At 37.3% G+C, this 19,286-nt stretch overlaps 1 protein-coding gene across 1 annotated transcript in view; it reads right to left on the minus strand.

Moving 5' to 3' along the window:
• The window catches only part of RANBP17 (RAN binding protein 17), a 250,922-nt gene that overhangs the window by 14,461 nt on the left and 217,175 nt on the right, over positions 1-19,286 (minus strand). Inside the window, exons 17-18 of the mRNA XM_045551185.1 lie at positions 18,614-18,722; positions 183-286 (exon numbers count right to left, since the gene is read on the minus strand). Of these exons, the coding sequence (XP_045407141.1) occupies positions 18,626-18,722 (97 nt within the window). The 3' untranslated portion in view covers positions 183-286; positions 18,614-18,625. The remainder of the gene's footprint in view (positions 1-182; positions 287-18,613; positions 18,723-19,286) is intronic.

Here is a 19,286-nt window from a genome sequence, read left to right on the forward strand (position 1 = left end):
CATTTGTATAAGAAACTAGAGACATGCTTAAGTGAAAAGCGCAACTCAAAGACACATGTAATTGGGAAAGCAGGTCTGAGGAGGCATAGAACACACACAGATATGTAAAACCCTTTTCCGGATCTAGATACTTTTGAAAGAACAAAATTGTCTTTTCTCATGTTTGGAAAAAAAAAACCTACCTTTACATCTTCTTGTTTAAAGTTGTTGTTGAATATTTGTAATACTGTTTCAAAAGCAACTGTAAGAGGCAGCATGAAATTCTCAAATTCGTCCTCATCTTCGCCTATCAGAGAAACAAAAGGGTCACCACAGTTTAAAATGCATGTTATTGTACACCAGCCTCAGCACTGAGTGCTTCATTCAGGCTTAGAAATGTTCCTGAGAAGGGGCCAGCCTGCATTTACATCCGTGTCACATTTTGCGCTTTGGCTCATTGAATATGCTGGTGTTTTGCCTTCTCTTTTGCACCAAATGAAATAGCAAAATTACTTACCAGCCATTTTTTTTCTGGCTCTTTATTGGATCTAACAGACTCATGCCCCAGGCATCTCAGCCTTTTTAGTTCTTAGGGCCCCCAGAGCTTCCCTAATGCCTCAAGGAAAGTATTCAAAGCCTCAGAGACAAGGATCTTTTCTCCCCTTCTCTTTAGGTGCCAAGGCCCTAAAGAGCTCACGGACTCAGGTGCCTAGATAGCTCTAAGTTATTATTGTCTTTTATTTATGTTCTTTTAAAAACATTCATTTGTTAAATGGGAGGGAAACTTTTATCTGCAAAAAAGGATGGAGTCCCTTATGGGTCATTTGGATTTTAACTACATTTTCCATGGTACACTTCTTCTTAAACTAAGTGTCCTTTTCTTTATAGAGAAGACAGAAGAGACATTTCCTATCAATTTTTCACTTTAAAGGTAGACTACAGTTTCCTCAAGGATTCTGTCAAAGCAGAATCCTCACACATGGATACGCACAACTGATAATTTATATAGCATTCTTTTAAAAGGGGGGGGGTCTTTTTAATGGGAGATTGAATTCTCTCATTCATCCTATGCCACAGGGAGCTATGAACCCTGCTTTGCTGATGAAGAAATAGGCAGAGAAAGGTTAAGTGTCTTGCTTAAAGTGGCATATTTAGCTGGAGGTGGAACTATATGGCTCAGACCTCCTAATTTCTATGCTATTAGTAGAGTTTCTGAATAGAGCATTAGAGAGGAAAGGAACTCTCAGAGAAGAGGCCAACGGTCCTCAAAGTTTAGCAGCATCAACATCACCTTCAAACTTCTTAGATACAAATTCCCAGGTACCATTCCAGATCTACTGAATCAGAAACTCTGCGGGTGGGATCCAGCAATTTTGTTTTAGCAAGCCCTCCAGGTGATTCAGATGCCTCCAAATATTTGAGGAACATTGGATTATACATCACTTTACAGACAAGGAAACTGAGGTCATGGCAGGACCAGGATGCTTTGACTCTTAAGGAGTGGCTGATCTGATCTGTCATTTTTCTTTTCCCTTCAATCTGACATACTTTGTTTCAGGAGTCCAACAGAATCAGAGACTTAGTTTTGTTCACAAAGAAATGCCAAAAGGCCAATGAGTCTTTCTGGATGTGCTATTCAAGGTCCTGGGTGAAGAGTAAGGCAGATCAAATTACAATCTCTGCTTGGTCAATTGGCTATGGGACCAAGTTATTCTTCTTAGATAGACCTTCCTCTGTCAACTGGTGATAACATTAGACCTATACAAATGCTATTCTTATTTTTCAAGGACCAGGTCAAATAATATCTTTCTCAATGTCTGAACTAAGCTCTCCCAAGCCCCACTGAAGCATTTTCCCTTCTCCCTTTGGATTCTCATAGCATTTTGTCTGTCTATAGTATCATTCTGCTTTGAATTGCAGATAATCAAGCATGTATCTAGTAACACCAATAATACCATCTATATTATACCACCACTAACACCATTTGATCAGGGTTACTGTGGGGATTAAATGAGATAAAATTTATAATGTGTATATGTAAATTATTAGCTCTACCAACCTACATCAACAGTATCTTCAGATTAGCTTCTGGAGAGCTGAGATTGTGTATCTTTGTGTTTCTCAGTAAAGGAGAATGATGCAGGGCTCTGTAGTAAACAGGCCCAGGTGTCTGACTCCACTATATACTTTTAACTTTAGATATTTTACTTATCACTCTGAGTCTCAATTTCCTCATCTATAAAACAAGGATAAAAACATCTATTTTTGAGGGTTATTGTGAAGATTAAATGTTATAATACATGAAAAATAGAAGATGCTCAATAATTATTAGTGGTGTACTAGTAGTATAGTATTAGTACCTAGAACAGTGCCTGGTATATATTAGGAAAATACTGTGTTTGAATGAAAAGTAGTCGCTTAATAGAGGTGAATTTTAAAAAATAAGCCATGAAGCCATGTAATTTTTTTTTTTTTTTTTTTTTTGGAGACAGAGTCCTACTCTGTCACTCTGGATAGAATACAGTGGCATCAGGTAGCTCACTGCAGCCTCAAACTCCTGGGTTCAAGCGACCCTCCTGCCTCAGCCTCCTGAGTAGCTGGGACTACAGGCGCATGCCATGACGCCAGGTTAATTTTTCCGTTTTTAGTAGAGATGGGGTCTCACTCTTGCTCTGGCTGGTCTTGAACTCCTGAGTTCCAGCAATCTTTCTGCCTCAGCCTCCCAAAGTGTTAGGATTATAGGCAAAGCCATGTAATCTCATTCTTCTAAGATAAAGTATTATCTAAATATGTAATAATTAATGAGAACAGTGATAATTATCACTGTAGGCAGACAAGGGTGCTGGAAAGATTGAATGCTTTGAAATCAAAAAGTTTATCTAAGCCTGAATCCTGACTTTGCTATTTGGGTCTGGTTTTGGGTAAGGTCACTTCACTCATCCAAGCCTTAGTGTCCCCATCTGTAATTAAGAGAACATAATATTTATTTCATAAAGTTAGCTGTGAGGATTAAATAAATGACAAAACATCTGTAACTCCTCTTGCTCAGTGCCTGGCACTTTTAATAAATGACAGCCATTAGTGATTTTGTTGTCTTGAGTTTAATATGGACTTAGAGAGGTGATTATGGTAATCAAATAAAGTATGACTGCAAGATTGCCAGCCCAGAACCCTTCCTTTGGGAACAAAGCTTTTCCAAGGTAAGAATGTTTACTCAGAACAAAGACAAATTCAGAACTTTAAAATTTCAACCCTTCATTTAATATTCTGAGGTACAGATCAAAAAACTTTCTGATTCTACCTCTCTCCCCAGTCAAATTTTGAGGCAAACAAGGAGCATAAGAGACAAGCTACCAAAATGTGCAGGGAGAAGGTAAAGGAGCAAATACTAATGTAATGTGAGCGGCAATTCTATTTAAATGTCACTTCCTCAAAGAGACTTTCTCTGACCACTCTATCTAAAATGGTACCCACAGTGCCCCTACCCCGTCATTTTCCAATCCCACAACCAACTTTACTTTTCTTACGGGAGATGACTATTAATTTATATATTTATTCATTTATTATCTACTCTGCTATAATGTAAGCTCCTTGGTGAAGGAATTTGGTCTTTTTTGATCATGGCTGTATCCCTAGTACCTTGAATAGGGTCTAGCATTCAAGAAATATTTGTGGAGTGACTGAATAATAGTAGTTATTTCCTGAGTACTTATATGCAGGCAATGAATTTGGTACTTTATTTACTTAAAAACCACTTAGGTGGTTCTTAGTATATTCAAAGGACTGTTGGAAGTTATTAATGGTCACAACACTCCCATGAAATGGTATGATTTCCTTCATTTTACCTGTGAACAGAGAGTCTCAAAGGAGTTAAGTAGTTTGCCCAACATCCTCCAGCTGGAAAATGTCAGTAAGCTAGGATCCCCAATCAGGCAGGTCTGCTTTACTCCCAAGCTCCTGTTCTTCTTTCTATGTCTCTGATGGGGTGGGAGGCATCAGAGGCGGGGACTAAAGTTAGTGTCATAGAATGCTGAGTTTGGAGATGCATAAAGTCAGAAGAGGGTGAAGAACAATCAGTTTGGTTCTGGCGAGGAAAATGGAATTCCTAGGTAATCATTGAGCTTAGGTAGGCAAATGTGAGACACTGGTACATTATTACAACAGAAATGTTTATGTTAGCACTGTTCCTCTTACTGCAACATGGTATGTTGTATCACTAAAACTGGAGAACTGGACATTTTTGTTTACAACATGCAAACAACTTTATTCAACATCTGTTAAAGACTTTTTTCCTCATTTGTATTACCCATAGAGGTATCATTTACTATTTCTGATGTGAAAGGAGAAAACATGAGCTCTCTCTCTTATAACTGCATATCCAAGTATGTAGTCATATATTTAGTATGCTAAATGTATATGTGATCATTTTATGAATGATAATTGAAGCTGGAAGTTTTGTTTTCTAACAAGACAAAGATCCAGAAACCAATATGATTTGAAGGTGAAGTGCCAATTTATAGACTAATATTTTCATTGCCATCAGGAAAAGCAAATATTAACATAACATGATAAATAATCATGCATAAGGCCGGGCGCGGTGGCTCATGCCTGTAATCCTAGCACTCTGGGAGGCCGAGGCGGGTGGATCGCTCGAGGTCAGGAGTTCGAGACCAGCCCGAGCAAGAGCGAGATCCCGTCTCTACTAAAAAAAAAAAAAAATTGAAAGGAATTATCTGGCCAACTAAAATATATATAGCAAAAATTAGCCGGGCATGGTGGCACATGCCTGTAGTCCCAGCTACTTGGGAGGCTGAGGCAGTAGGATCGCTGAAGCCCAGGAGTTTGAGGTTGCTGTGAGCTAGGCTGATGCCACGGCACTCACTCTAGCCTGGGCAACAAAGCGAGACTCTGTCTCAAAAAAAAAAAAAAAAAAGAAAATCATGCATAGATAGAAATGATACATTCTTTGGCTTTTAGGTAAAACCCCAAACTAATCACCTGTACTGGGTTTCCAGGGATATGATTCAATAGAAAGTTATTCATTTTGTAAGTTCCAACATTTTTTATCTTTAGAGAAGTCACATTAAAATACAGCAGTAACTCTTTTAGTATGTTGTCTAACATTTTGTTTGTAGGACATTTCATTTATTATTTTGTACAATTTAGAACCTTCAGCAGTAGGAATATAAAATGGTACAGCCAATGTAATATGGTGATCCACTGTTGAAACCTTTTGGCAGTTACTCAAAAAGTTAGAGTTCCCATTTGACCCAGGAATTTCACTCCTAGGTATTTACTCAAGAGAACTGAAAGTGTATGTCCACACAAAAACTTATGTGCAAATGTTCATAGCAGCATTATTTCATAATAGCCAAAAGGTAGAAACAACCCAATGTTTATTAACTGATGGATAAACAAAATGTGGTACATCCATACAATGGATTATTTAGCCATAGAAAAGAACAAAGTACTGATACATGCTGTAATATGGATGAGTCATAGGAACATTATGCTCAGTAAAAGAAGCCAGACACAAAGGCCACATATTGTATCTGTGGTCCCCAACTCCTGGGCTGCAGATTGGTACTGGTCTGTGGCCTGTTAGGAATTGGGCCATACAGCAAGAGGTGAGCAGTGGGTGAGCGAGTGAAGCTTCATTTGTATTTACAGCCACTCCCCATCACTCGTATCACGCATAAGCTCCACCTCTAGTCAGATCAGCAGCAGCATTAGATTCTCATGGGAGTGTGAACCCTACTGTAAACTGCCCGTGCAAGGGATCTAGGTTGTGTACTCCTTATGAGTATCTAATTCCTGATGATCTGATGTGAAGCTGAGACAGTGATGCTAGCGCTATGGAGCAGTTGCAAACACAGATTATCATTAGCAGAGAGGTCTGCCTGCACAACAAATGTAATGTGCTTGAATCATCCTGAAACCATCCCTCCCCAGCCTCCATCTGTGGAAATATTGTCTTCCATGGAAAGTTCTTCCATGCTGCTGCCATGTACAGAGGATACTCGGGCTATTTACCTCAGGCTTTCCCTGCTGCTGCTATTCAGGTCCCCATCCCCGATGTCTACCAGATATACTCCATGTGGTGACAAGAGCAAAGACAAACTGCAGAAACACCACTGAAGGAGCGCTTTACTATTTATCAAGAAAGAACATGTGGAGTTAGCACATATATGCAACCTGAAAGTGAAGAATGCTGTGAAGGACCTTCCATATCTTCTATGTGGTCCCTGATATCAAAAAAGTTGGGGACCATGGAGTACTACTCAGCCACAAAAAACAATGGTGAACTAACACCTCTTGTATTATCCTGGATGGAGCTAGAGTCCATTCTCCTGAGTGAAGTATCACAAGAATGGAAAAACCAGCGCAACATATACTCACCATCAAATTGGTACTAACTGATCAATACTTAAGTGCACATATGGAAGTAACATTCATTTGGTGTGGGGCAGGTGGGAGAGGGGAGGAGGGGATGGGTATATTCACACCTACTGTGTGCAGTGCTGTCCGGGGGATGGGCATGCTTGTAGCTCTCACTCCAGTGGTGTAAAGGCAATATATGTAACCTAAACATTTGAACCCCCATAATATTCTGAAATAAAAAAATGATATTAGAACAACAACAAGAAAAGGTGGGGACTGCTGTATATGATTCCATTTATATTAAATGTCCAGAATAGGGAAATCCGCAGAGACAGAAAGCAGATTAGTGGTTTACAGGGGATAGGGGAGGGGAAAAGAGGAGTAACTACTTAAAGGAGTAATTACTAAAAGGGTTTCTTTTTGGGGTGATGAAAATGTTCTGGAATTAGATAATGGTGATAGTTGCACAACCTTGTGAATATTCTAAATATATTAAATACCACTGAATTGTATACTTTAAAAGGGTGAATTTTGTAGCATGTGAATCGCAAACAAAACAAAACAAAACCCAAAACACACACACACACACACACACACCCCAAAAATCTGGGTATGCTTCCCTCCCAAATATATACAAAACAGTAAAACTTCTCATTTCCCCAAATTTGAATGCAAATAACAGCTGGATTACTGCGGAGTTGGAGAAGTGGGCAAGGAGAAACAAATGATAGAAATAATTAGGGTAATTAAAAATGATGGTAGCCAACAGCTACTGAGAATTTATTGTATAAGTATTGTGTGAAACACTTTGGCATTAGTGACAGATCAGTATGGAAGGCAGAATAATGACCAATTCCCTTCTAATCTGTGCAACCTGTGAATATGTTAGGTTATATGATAAAGAGGAATTAAGGTTGCTAATCAACCGACCTTAAAATCGAAAATTATTCTGGGTTGTTCAGGTGAATCCAATATAATTCAAGGATCCTGAAAGTAGAAGAGAAAAGCAGATGTGGGAGAACCACAAAGATGGCAGCATGAGGAGAACACTGTCTGACATTGCTGGAGAAAGGGAGCAATGGGCCAAAGAAAGCAGGTAATCTCTAGAAGCTGCACAAGGCAAGGGAACAGATTCTTTCTTAGAGCCTCCAGGAAGGAACATAGCCCTGATGACACCTTGATTTTAGCTCACTGAGGCCCAATTTAGACATCTGACCTCCAGAATTGTCAAATAATACATTTTCATTGTTTAAGCCACTAAATTGCAGGAATTTGTTACAGTAGTAATAATAGGAAACTAATACAGTCAGTAAAGGTCAGGTCTCCTGTTATGAAGCTCTGGTCCAAACTAAAGAAAATTAAGAGGAGGGACAAACAAGGAGACACAGAGGCACTGGGTGAAGAAAATAATCCATTCCAAACCAAGTAACAGTAGGTGATCTCAGAAGAGACTTTTGGAGGTCAAGGCCCACATCATCTGCTGTTTCCCAATGCTTCATTATGATAGAATCTCTAAAGTTTTATTAGAATAAGACTTGAGAAATTGGCTTAGCTGGTCCCTTCATCTTGGTTCAGAATTTGGTTTTCATTTCAGTTTTCCTCTAAACTGCCTAGGAGTTCTAGCTACCTTTGAAATGACCTGTGGCTTCAGGCAGGGCAGCATATTTTAGAATCTGTCAGGAAGTGTCATCAACTCTTGCTTCTATAGGGAAATAAAAGCTGCAAGTGCTGAGGGGAGAGCAGATGCATTAAGAGCATTGAACTTGCCTCATTTTGTGGTCCCAGGGGCAGTCAGTGCTTCAAATAGTGCACTCAATAAATGTGTTTCTTAATTAACATTTTCTAAGAACTTGCTTTGTAATAGGAATTGCTTTAGGCCTGTTCATATATATTTATCTTATTTAAACCACATGATAACTTTTAAGAGTAGGTATCTCCATTTAATAGATGAGAAAACTGAGGCTCTCTATAATTCCTCTCCCTGGGGAACCAGAATGTTTACTTTAGTTCCCAAAAGAAAAATACACTGTCCATTGCAGATTATTGCTACTCTTTTTCTAAGAAACCTACCCTAAAAGTCTCATCCATGAAGCATCACATTTCCTGGTGTGTTCTGGACTCACTACCCTCAAAAACCAGGTAAGTTATTAAAACTGAATCTGGACTTAATAGGCTGCTTTCTGCCTACAGGGCCAGCTAATTAGGCTTAATTGTCTCATTATAGATTTTAAGTATTTCCAGCTGCTTCTTTACCCCTTTCTGTCCACTTCCGCATCCTACCCCCTCAATGTCTATTTTCCAGATAGTCTCTGCTGAGTCACGGACACAGGTGATATATTGATGTTTCTATCAGAACATTAGCTACTTCTGATCAAGCCGTTCACTTGCTAAATCTTCCTGGGATATCTACTTCCATGTTCCTTTTTCCATAGGAAGAAATATGTTTTGGACAATTATTGGACATAGAACAAATTTTTAAAATTACATTTGACTTTCACTGACCATCTAACTGTAATATACCTATATAGAGCAACTAATAAACATTAATCTATGTGTTTATTTCATAGAAGCTTAGAAAGTAATCCTTTCTCCTTTCCTTTCACTGCTCCCAAGCCCCAAATCAATCATTTGGTCCAAATAGATCAAAGAAGAAAAAGTTACATTTCTTAATTGATTGAGAAGGTGAAAAGTGAAGCAATAGTTTAGTAAAAGTGGATGAAAATATGTGGTCAGAGGGCTATCACTTATATGACTGAATCTCTCTGAACCTTAGTTTTCTAATATTAGGCCATTAAACATGCAATGTCCAATTTCAAATCAAAAGTGTACTTTATTATATCTCAAACAAGAAGCAGTACAATTAATACAAGTATGCGCCTAAACTATCAACACAGTTTTGCCATCTTAATGGTAGCTTGTTTAGGCCAGTAGCAAAGAAGCCTGGAGAGCAAGTGGCGATGAAATTGTGAAAGGTGTTTTCCACAGCTTGTTGAGAACTGAATATTTTTCCTTGCAAGAAGTCGTCCAAAGCCTGGAAGAAGTGGTAGTCAGTTGGTGCAAAGTCTGGTGAATATGGTGGATGACAGAGTTTCCAAGTCCAGCTTCTGTAGTTTGAACAGCATTGTTTGTGCCATATGTGGTTGAGCAGTTGTCTTGCAAGAAGATTTGCCTGTCTCTATTGACCAGTCTCTACTGTGTAATAGCTAGCATCCTCATCATTTCATCCAACTGATTGCAGTAGACATCTGCCATAATGAACTGACCAGGTTTCATGAAGCTGTAGTAGATAATACCAGCCTGGACCACCAGACAACATTAACTTTTTTTGATGAATATTCTGTTTTGGACTGTGTATTGGCACTTCATCTTTATCCAGCCATTGTGCTGAACACTTGCGATTGACAAAAAAGAATCCATTTTTCATCACATGTAACAATATGGTGTAGAAATGGTCTGCCTGTATGTTGTGACAGCAAAGAAAGGCAAGCTTCGAGATGATTTTTCTGCTGATGCTCATTTAATTCATGCAGAACCCATCTATCCAGCTTCTTTATCTTGTTGATTTGTTTCAAATGGTCCAATATTGTTGGAATAGTAACGTCAAACCTTGCCGCTAATTCATGCATAGGTTGAGGTGGAGTCTCTTCCACTATAGCTTTCAGCTGATCACCATCCACTTTCGTCACAGGTTGCTCAGATGGGTCACTGTCAAGATTAAAATCACCAGAACAGAACTTCTTAAACCATCCACGTACTGTGTGTTCATTATCCACATCCTTCCCAAACACTTCGCTGGTATTTAGTGCTGCCTGCGCTGCATTGGGTCCATGACTGAACATGAATTTTTGATTTATCCATGGTTTCACAAAGATTGTTCTAAAAAAATTTGAAGCATAATGACAAGCCAAAACATTTATTTGAAAGACTGAGGATGTACCTTCACAATAAAAATAAAAGAAAACGTGTCAAAATGAAATGTCAGAGAAAACTTACTCAAGGAAATCGGACGTTTCATACTTAATAACCTATAAACAATGGAATAATACCTATTTCATGTGGATTGTTGTATAGCTCAAATAGAAAAATGTTTGTGAAAGTAGTTTGCAAACTAAAAATTTCTAAACAAATATTAGCTATTATTAATAAAGAAAATGTCCTTCCTCTGTGTATTTTTACTTCTATCTTTACTAGCCATTTCTTTAAAAGAGTCTTCACTTTATTCATTGTTTGTAATTTAAAATTTCTCAAATTTAAGCTAGTGATATCTTCTGGTGCCAATTACCTATTATAAGCCACAAAAGTATGTGGATATTGTGCTATCTGTACCCCTAAAGATAGAACCATCTCTTACCATCCATAAACACCATTTTAATATTATTATAGTATCTCCCTGGTTATTAAAATATGATTGCTTCTTAAGAGTTTAAAATACCTAAGGAATGTACTGCTCACTCAAATCCTATCCATGCACTTTTCATCTAAGTAGTTCAATATAAGATGCAATCATGAAATGTCCAAGGAAAAACAACTGTTGGTAATACCAAGTAATTCCAAATTTGTGGGGGGTGAAAACTTAGTTTGCAATTAAAATTTTTTGGTTCTTCACAAAATGGAAAGCTTTGCTATAGTTCTTTCCCACACTTCCTCTCTTCAATATTTGTCAACTGAATTCACTTCTATTCAAATTAAACAAAACAGAAAGTTTTTATTTATTCAAGTATTTTATATTGAACAGCTCCCTGGAGGTTCTCCATTTACTGGCTCGGGTAATACTATCTTTCCTTTAGTTTATTAGATCAACAAAGTTAATTTTAAATAACCTAGGGAACTAGTGATTCTTGGAAGGGCTAACATGCCTTGCACATATGGTCATTGGCCATTTTTTTCTGCATGTGTGCTATCCTGTGAAGGGATTTTTTGCATTCATTTTGATAATTTCTTAGAATACAAAAAATACGGTGCCAACATTTCTTACATGTTTTGAAACATCATCATTCTAACGATGAAATGTTTTCAATTCTGTTCTTTACATAAGTGAACATTTTGTCTAGCTTAGCTAAAGTAATTTGATAAAATGGTACAACTGTTTATTGCCAAGCCCCCCATCCCCCCATTTTCATCTGAAATACAACCCGGGGCACATACCATCTAATTAAATTCATACAAAGTGCAAATTATTGAATAGAAACCAAAATGCATTTCAAAGTAAATACCAATTAACGTGACACCCAATTTCTTTCCCCTTTTCTAATCACTCCAATGTGTATGGTTTACACACAAAACACATTCAATTTATTTTGTAGGATTCAATTAGAATATGCATTGTATTTCAATCCAAGAATCACATCCAATGCTTTTGCAAGCAAGTAGCTTAGGTGTTTTTACTTGATTCTTATACTCACACCCACCCCCTGAAATCAGTGCTATAAAAAGTTTGTCAAGTTTTTTTTTGTCTAATTTGAGAAGGATTCTCATTACGTAATACTTTTATTTCCTTCATTCAATACAGGATTCTGTGATGCTCTTGATAAGAATACTATCTTTTTCTTCCTTGTTTCCGTGACAGTGAACATACAATAGAAAACTATCGAGCCATATATACAGAAATTCTGACAGTAACATTCTAGTCAACCTAGTCTGTGAGAGAAGGCTTCAAATAAAAACTGTGTTCAACAACGCTCAACAATCATTGTCTATAAAGCAGTAACACTTTGAACAGAGAGCAAAAAGCAACTAATCGGGCACAAGGGTGGCCACTTGTGAAAGTAATCTGCCACTTGATTGGTTTTGTCTTGGAGAGACTAATGATCAAAGCTACTTCCAGAGAGAACCTGGCAGTAAGAGATGACTGGCAGAAGAGCCAGGATGATGGCATCTTGGTTACTGTATCCTTGTATCATCATGAATATCAATTATCAATGTAGTTATAAGTACGGTGGTGCTGTGAATAGAGAGTCTGAGCTGTGTTCAGGCTCTGACAGTGCTATCCTATTGTTTAAGCTAACACAGATATAAGGGGTGGGTGTAGGGGAGGTGGATGGTTCCCTTGTCTGTGATGACCATATGAGGAAGGAAATCTTAACCCATTGCCAGGTTCCAAAAATGTGACTGACATGAACTTATTTCTAAAAAATCTCCCACAGAAATTTCTCTTTAATTTTACTCTCCCCACTTCTTTCACTTGGTGTGACACGGTTATTAAAAGAGCATGGTTAAGGCCTGGGAAACAAATAAGTCTAGACAAGGGTTTCAAGGTCTTCTTTAATGCCTTGACAACTGGGAAAACAAAAAGGCAAGCTCCTTGAGGCCAGGGTCCAGTATGCCTGATTCATTTTTGTCTTGCCCTCAGAATTCAGCATACCACGCTCTCTAAGTGATTGCTGAGGACAATGACAGAGTCTGAGGCTGTTCCTCTTCTCTCCAAGGCAGCAGCCAAGAGATAAAACAGGCCAGTGTGCAGCATGAAAAGCTGTCACTCAGATCTCCCACTTGCCTAAGGTAGCAGATGATTGGGTTTTGCTTGCCTGGTTTACCCTCTTCAAATATTTATAGACAGTTCTCTTTGCCTGCAGCCCTAGTTGTCACTTAGCCAAGTTATACATACATAGTTCTTTTAATCTTTTCTTAGAAATCAATCCCACAAAGCTCCTTAATCATTTTAGTTACATTCCTCTCAACTTTTGGCAGTTTGTCTTTCTGGTGATTTATTCTGTTGAAAAGCAGGAAAATAACACGGGTGTGGAATATGGAGGGGTTTAGTCACCTTTCATTTTAAGGTTCAATGTCTTTTATGTGTAAAATAAGATTATTTATCCTCTTTCCTTTTGTATGAACATGTTCTTAAAAATCTGCATTTAAGTTGATGGATCAATTAATATATTGCCAAGAGAAAGGAAGAAAAACTATTATCAGTATTATATTCTCTAAGGATGATATTGTCATACATTGAACCTTCTCAGGTAATCTATAACTAACTGGTCTGACCTGTGGCATCTGAATATGGGAAATGGGAATCCAGAGGAACACAGTATCCACAGAGAGGCTTAAGAGCCCATCCTAAGGTACTGTCTATCTATGGATACTTCTGGCTAACTTTAGTTTTAAAATTAAAAAAATTTGAAAAATGTTAATTTTTACAATTATATTAGTAATACATTAAGAAAATTTCTAATAATTGGACACAGGGAAAATTTATCCATAGTCTACTACCCAAAGTCAACAATTAGCATTTTTAAATTATTTTTTCAACTGACAAATAAAATTGTATGTATTTATTATGTACAACATGATGTTTTGAAGTAGAGACACAGGCATAACCAGTTTTATTGGGCTTCACAGATACCATGTTTTTTTTACAAATTGAAGGTCTGTGGCAACCCTGCATCATGCAATTCTGTTGGCACCATTTATCCAACAGCATATGCTCACTTCGTGTTTCTTTGGCATGTTGGTAATTCTTGCCATACTTCCAACTCTTTCATTATTTTTATATCTGTTACCATGATGTATGATCAGTGACCTCTGATGTAACTACTGTGATTGATTTGGGGCACCATAAACCACACCCTTATAGGATGGCAAACAAGTTGTGTACATTCTTGTTGCTCCACGGACCAGTCTTTTGCCCATCTTTTTCCATCTCCTTGGGCGTCCCTATTTCCTGAGACAAAAATATTGAAATTAGGCCACTTGCTAAGCCTACAGTAGCCTTTAAGTGTTCAAGTGAAAAGAAGATTCTTGTGTCTCTCACTTTAGATCAAAAACTAGAAATTATTAAGTTTGGAGAGGAAGGGATGTTGAAAGCTAAGACAGGTTAACAGTTAGACCTCCTTCTTGTGCCAAATAGTTAGGCAAGTTGTGAATGCAAAGAAAATGTTCTTGAAGGAAATTAAGTGCTACTCCAGCAAACACACAAATGGTAAGAAAGCAAAATGGCTTTATTGCTGATATGGAGAAAGTTTTGTTGATCTGGATAGAAGACTAAACCAGCCACAACATTCCCTTAAGCCAAAGCCTAATCCAGACTAAGGTCCTAACTCTCTTCACTTCTCTGAAGGCTAAGAGAGGTGAGGAAGCTGCAGAAGGAAAGTTGGAAACTAGCAGAGCTTGGGTCATGAGGTTTAAGGAAAGAAGCCGTCTCCGTAACATAAAAGTGCAAGGTGAAGCAGCAAGTGCCAATGGACAAGTTGCAGCAAGTTATCCAAAAGATCTAGCTACGATAATTGATGACAGTGGCTACACTAAACAACAGATTTTCAATATAGATAAAATAGCCTTCTATCGGAAGAAGATGCCATCTAGGACTTTCATAGCCAGAGAGGAGAAGTCAAGGCCTAACTTCAAAGGATACACTGAGTCTCTTGTTAGGGCCGAATGCAACTGGTGACTTTAAGTTGAAACCAGTGCTCATTTACCAGTCTGAAAATCTGGGGGTCCTTAAGAATTATGCTAAATCTACTCAGCCTGTGCTCTATAAGCAGAATAACAAAACCAGGATGACAGCACATCTGTTTACAGCATGAATATTTCAAGCCCACTGTTGAGACCTGCTGCTCAGAAAAAAAGATTCCTTTTAAAAGATTACTGCTCATTGACAATGCACCTGGTCACTCAAGAGCTTTGATGGAGATGTATAAAGAGATGAATGTTGTTTTCATTCCTGCTAATGCAACATCCATTCTTCAGCCCACTGGTTAAGGAGTACTTTCAACTTTCAAGTCTTTCTTACTATTGAAGCGGTACATTTCGTAAGGCTATAGGTGCCATAAATAGTGATTCCTCTGATGTCCCTAGGCAAAGTAAATGGAAAATCTTTTGGAAAGGATTCACCATCCTAGATGCCATTAAGAACATTCATGATTTGTGGAAAGAGGTCAAAAAGTCAACACTAACATAAGTTTAGAAGAAGTTGATTCCACCCCTCATGGATGACTTTGAGGGGTTCAAGACTTGAGTGGAGGAAGTAACTGCAAATGTGGTAGAAATAGCAAGTGACCAAGAATTAGAAGTACAGCCTGAAGATGTGAGTGAATTGCTGCAATCTGATGATAAAATTTAAATGGTGAGGATTGCTTCTTATGGATGAGCAAAGAAAAGTGGCTTCTCGAGGTGGAATCTACTCATGGTGAAGATGCTTCGAACAGTGTTGAAATGACAAGAAACGATGCTGAATATTCCATAAACTTAGTTGATAAAGCAGCAGCAGGAATTGAGAAGATTGACTCCAATTTTGAAAGATGTCCTACTGCGAGTACAATGCTATCAAACAGCATTGCATGCTACAGAAAAATATTTTGTGAAAGAGTCAATTTTTGTGGCAAACTTCACGGTTGCCCTATTTTAAGAAATTGCCACAGCCAACCCAAACTTTAGCAACCACTACCCCTGATCAGTCAGCTGCCATCATTGAGGCCAGACCCTGCACCAGCAAAAACATTATGACTCACTAAAAGGCTCAGAAGATTCTTAGCATTTTTTTGACAATAAAGTATTTAATTAAGGTATTTTTAATTAAAGTACATTTTTTCAGACATAATGCTATTGCATACTTAATGGACTACAGTATAGTGTAAACATAACTTATATATGCACTGGTAAACAAAAATTTATGTGACTCACTTTTTGGGTTGTTCACTTTATTGCAGTGATCTGGAACCGAACCCGCAATATCTCCAAGGTGTGCCCGTACGTTGTGGAATGACTATATCTAGCTATTTAGGTGATTAAATATGAAATGTCCAATTTCACATCAAAAGTGTATTTTATTATATGTCAAACAGTACAGTTAATCAAAGTATGCACCTTAACTATCGACAGAATTTTGTCTTCTTAACGGTAGTTGTTTGAAAGAAGCCTGGAGAGCAAGTGGTGATGAAATTGTGAAAGGCATTTTCCACAGCTTGTTGAGAAGTGAATATTTTTCCTTACAAGAAGTGGTCCAAAGCCTGGAGGAAGTGGTAGTCAGTTAGTGCAAGGTCTGGTGAATACGGTGGAAGACAGTTTCCAAGTCCAGCTTCTGTAGTTTAAACAGTGGTGTTTGTGCCACCTGTGGTCAAGCAGTTGTCTTGCAAGAAGATTGGCGTGTCTCTCCTGACCAACCTTGGCTGCTTAATAGCTAGCATCCTCATCATTTCATCCATCTGATCGCAGTAGACATCCGCTGTAATTTACTAACCAGGTTTCATGAAGCTGTAGCAGATAATATCAGCCTGGACCACCAGACACCATTAACTTTTTTTGATGAATATTCTATTTTGGACTGTGTTTTGGCACTTCATCTTTATCCAACCATTGTGCTGAATGCTTGTGACTGACAAAAACAATCAATTTTTCATCACACATAACAATATGGAGTAGAAATGGTCCTCCTGTATGTTGTGACAGCAAAGAAAGGCAAGTTTCGAGATGATTTCTCTGCTGATGCTCATTTAATTCATGCGGAACTCATCTATCCAGGTTCTTTACCTTGCTGACTTGTTTCAAATGGTCCAATATTGTTGGAATAGTAACATCAAACCTTGCTGCTAATTCATGCATAGGTTGAGGTGGATTCTCTTCCACTATAACTTTCAGCTAATCATTATCCACCTTGGTCTCAGTTGCCCACGTGGCTCATTTTCAAGATAAAGTCACCAGAGTGAAACTTCTCAAACCATCAATGTACTGTGCGTTCATTAGCCACATCCTTCCCAAACATTTCTGTGATGTATAGAGCTGTCTGCACTGCATTAGTTCCATGACAGAACTCATGTTAAAAAATAACATGAATTTTTGACTCATTCATGGTTTCACAAAAATTGCTCTAAAAATATTTGAAAGATAATCACAAGCCAAAATGTGTGTTCGAAAGACTGAGGGTGTACCTTCACAATAAACATAAAACAAGAAGTGTCAAAGTGAAATGTCAGAGATATCAACTGTCAAACTTAGTACTTAAGGAAATCGGACATTTCATATTTAATAATCTAATAATTAACATAAGTATGACCTCACACAGTTATCATTTTTCTGGTAGGAACACTTAACATCCACTCTCTTATCATTTTTCAAGAGTACGATATATTGTTCTTAACTACAGTCACCATCTACCTACAACATATCTCTTGAACTTATTTTTCCTTTTTACCTGAAACTTTGTATCCCTTTACCAGCATCACCCTAAACTCCCCAGCCTTTGCTAAACACCATTCTACTCTCTAGCTCTACGAAGAAGTCAACTTTTTTAGACTCCTCATATGAGTGAGATAATGTAGTATTTGTCCTTCTGTGTCTGGCTTATTTCACTTAACATAAAATCCTCCAGGTTCATCCATATTGTCACAAATGGCAATTTCCTTCTTTTTAATGGCTGAATAGTATTTCATTTTGTGTGTGTGTGTGTGTGTGTGTGTATACATATATACACACACAACTGCTATATACATATACAGCATTTTATTTATTCATCTGTTGATGGACACTTAGGTTGATTCTATATCTTGGATATTGTGAATAATGATGCAGTAAACACAAAAGTGCAGATATCTATTTGATAAACTGATTTTATTTCCTTTGCATATATACCCAGTAGTGGGATTTCTGGTCATTTTAATTTTTTGAGGAACCTCTATCCTGTTTTCCATAATGGCTATACTAACTGCTTAGCATTTTTGAAGAATTTCATTTAAGCCTTTTTTTCTGAAGCACTGTTTTCCCCCTCAATTGAACATGATCATACCATATGCACAGTTTAACATCTTCCCTTTTCACTTAATACCACGACACAAAATTTCATGTATTGCATTGTCTTGAAATCATCATTTTTAATGAGTACTGACTATTCCATCAAGTAAATGGATGTGCCCTAATTTTACAATTCCTTATTCCTATACATTTACATCATTTCTATTTTTTTCTAGTTTAAATGTCACTATGATGAAAATCTTTGCATATAAAGCTTTTCTGTGTTTAAGATTATTCCTAGATTCCTACGCAGTAAAATTAATGGGTCAAAAGACATGCAGAAAATAAATTTTTGAGGTAAAGAATCAACGCAAGTGCTATTTGAAGTGAAATATACCACCTTAAGTACAAAGATTCGTCCATTAGCTCTGATGCTAACAACTGATTGCTCAAATCTTATAAAGTTGTAGAAAACTGTCCAAGATGACAAATTCTAGTAAGTTAAGTGTTGTACCCACTAGTATTCTACTTCTTTATTCACATAAGTATATTGCTTATCCCTTATTAATTGAGCTTAAATTCTTCACCTTACCTAGATCTACCATCAGAAGGCGAGTGAGAGCTGTGTAGAAGGTTGTTCGACACCTGAAGTCACTGAGACTGTAACTGTCACTGATGCCAAGAAAAGGGAAGTGTTCACTCTAATGAAAGCAAAAGAGCAACCAAAGTTACTAATGCTTTACCTAAACTATCTGGAAAATTCTAGTCATTAACTAAGGAAATAAGACTTACCGTGTGGTTTTTTAGCATGAATTTCACAGCATCTATCTTCACAAGTTTTTTTAAAAGGATATAGGTAATAAAAGTTAAGGAATCTGGGGAAATATATTTATCTTATCAATATGTAATAAAAATAACACTGAACTACAGTGGCATCAATTTCTACTTATAAAGAATAAATATTTCTAAAGAGTATTCCTATAGAAATGTCTTTCATTCTGTTAAGAATGATAATCCATTATTAACCAGTGCAATTACTTTTTCTACCTTATACATATTCTAGTTATGGAAAGGAAGAATGAATTTTATAATTAAGACAAGAACTCCTTTACTATTAAAGTCTTGATAGTGGAAAATTAAAACTGACCCTTTTTACATTTTGGGTGTAACTTGAGAATTTCTTCTTACTGTTATTTCATAATGAAATAATTATAAAAGACCCCTAATAGGCTACAAAGAGAAAATTATTCAATTTTAAGAAACAA

The sequence above is a fragment of the Lemur catta genome, chromosome 5 (genome assembly GCF_020740605.2).
Source record: "Lemur catta isolate mLemCat1 chromosome 5, mLemCat1.pri, whole genome shotgun sequence".
In the NCBI taxonomy this organism is placed as follows: domain Eukaryota; kingdom Metazoa; phylum Chordata; class Mammalia; order Primates; family Lemuridae; genus Lemur; species Lemur catta.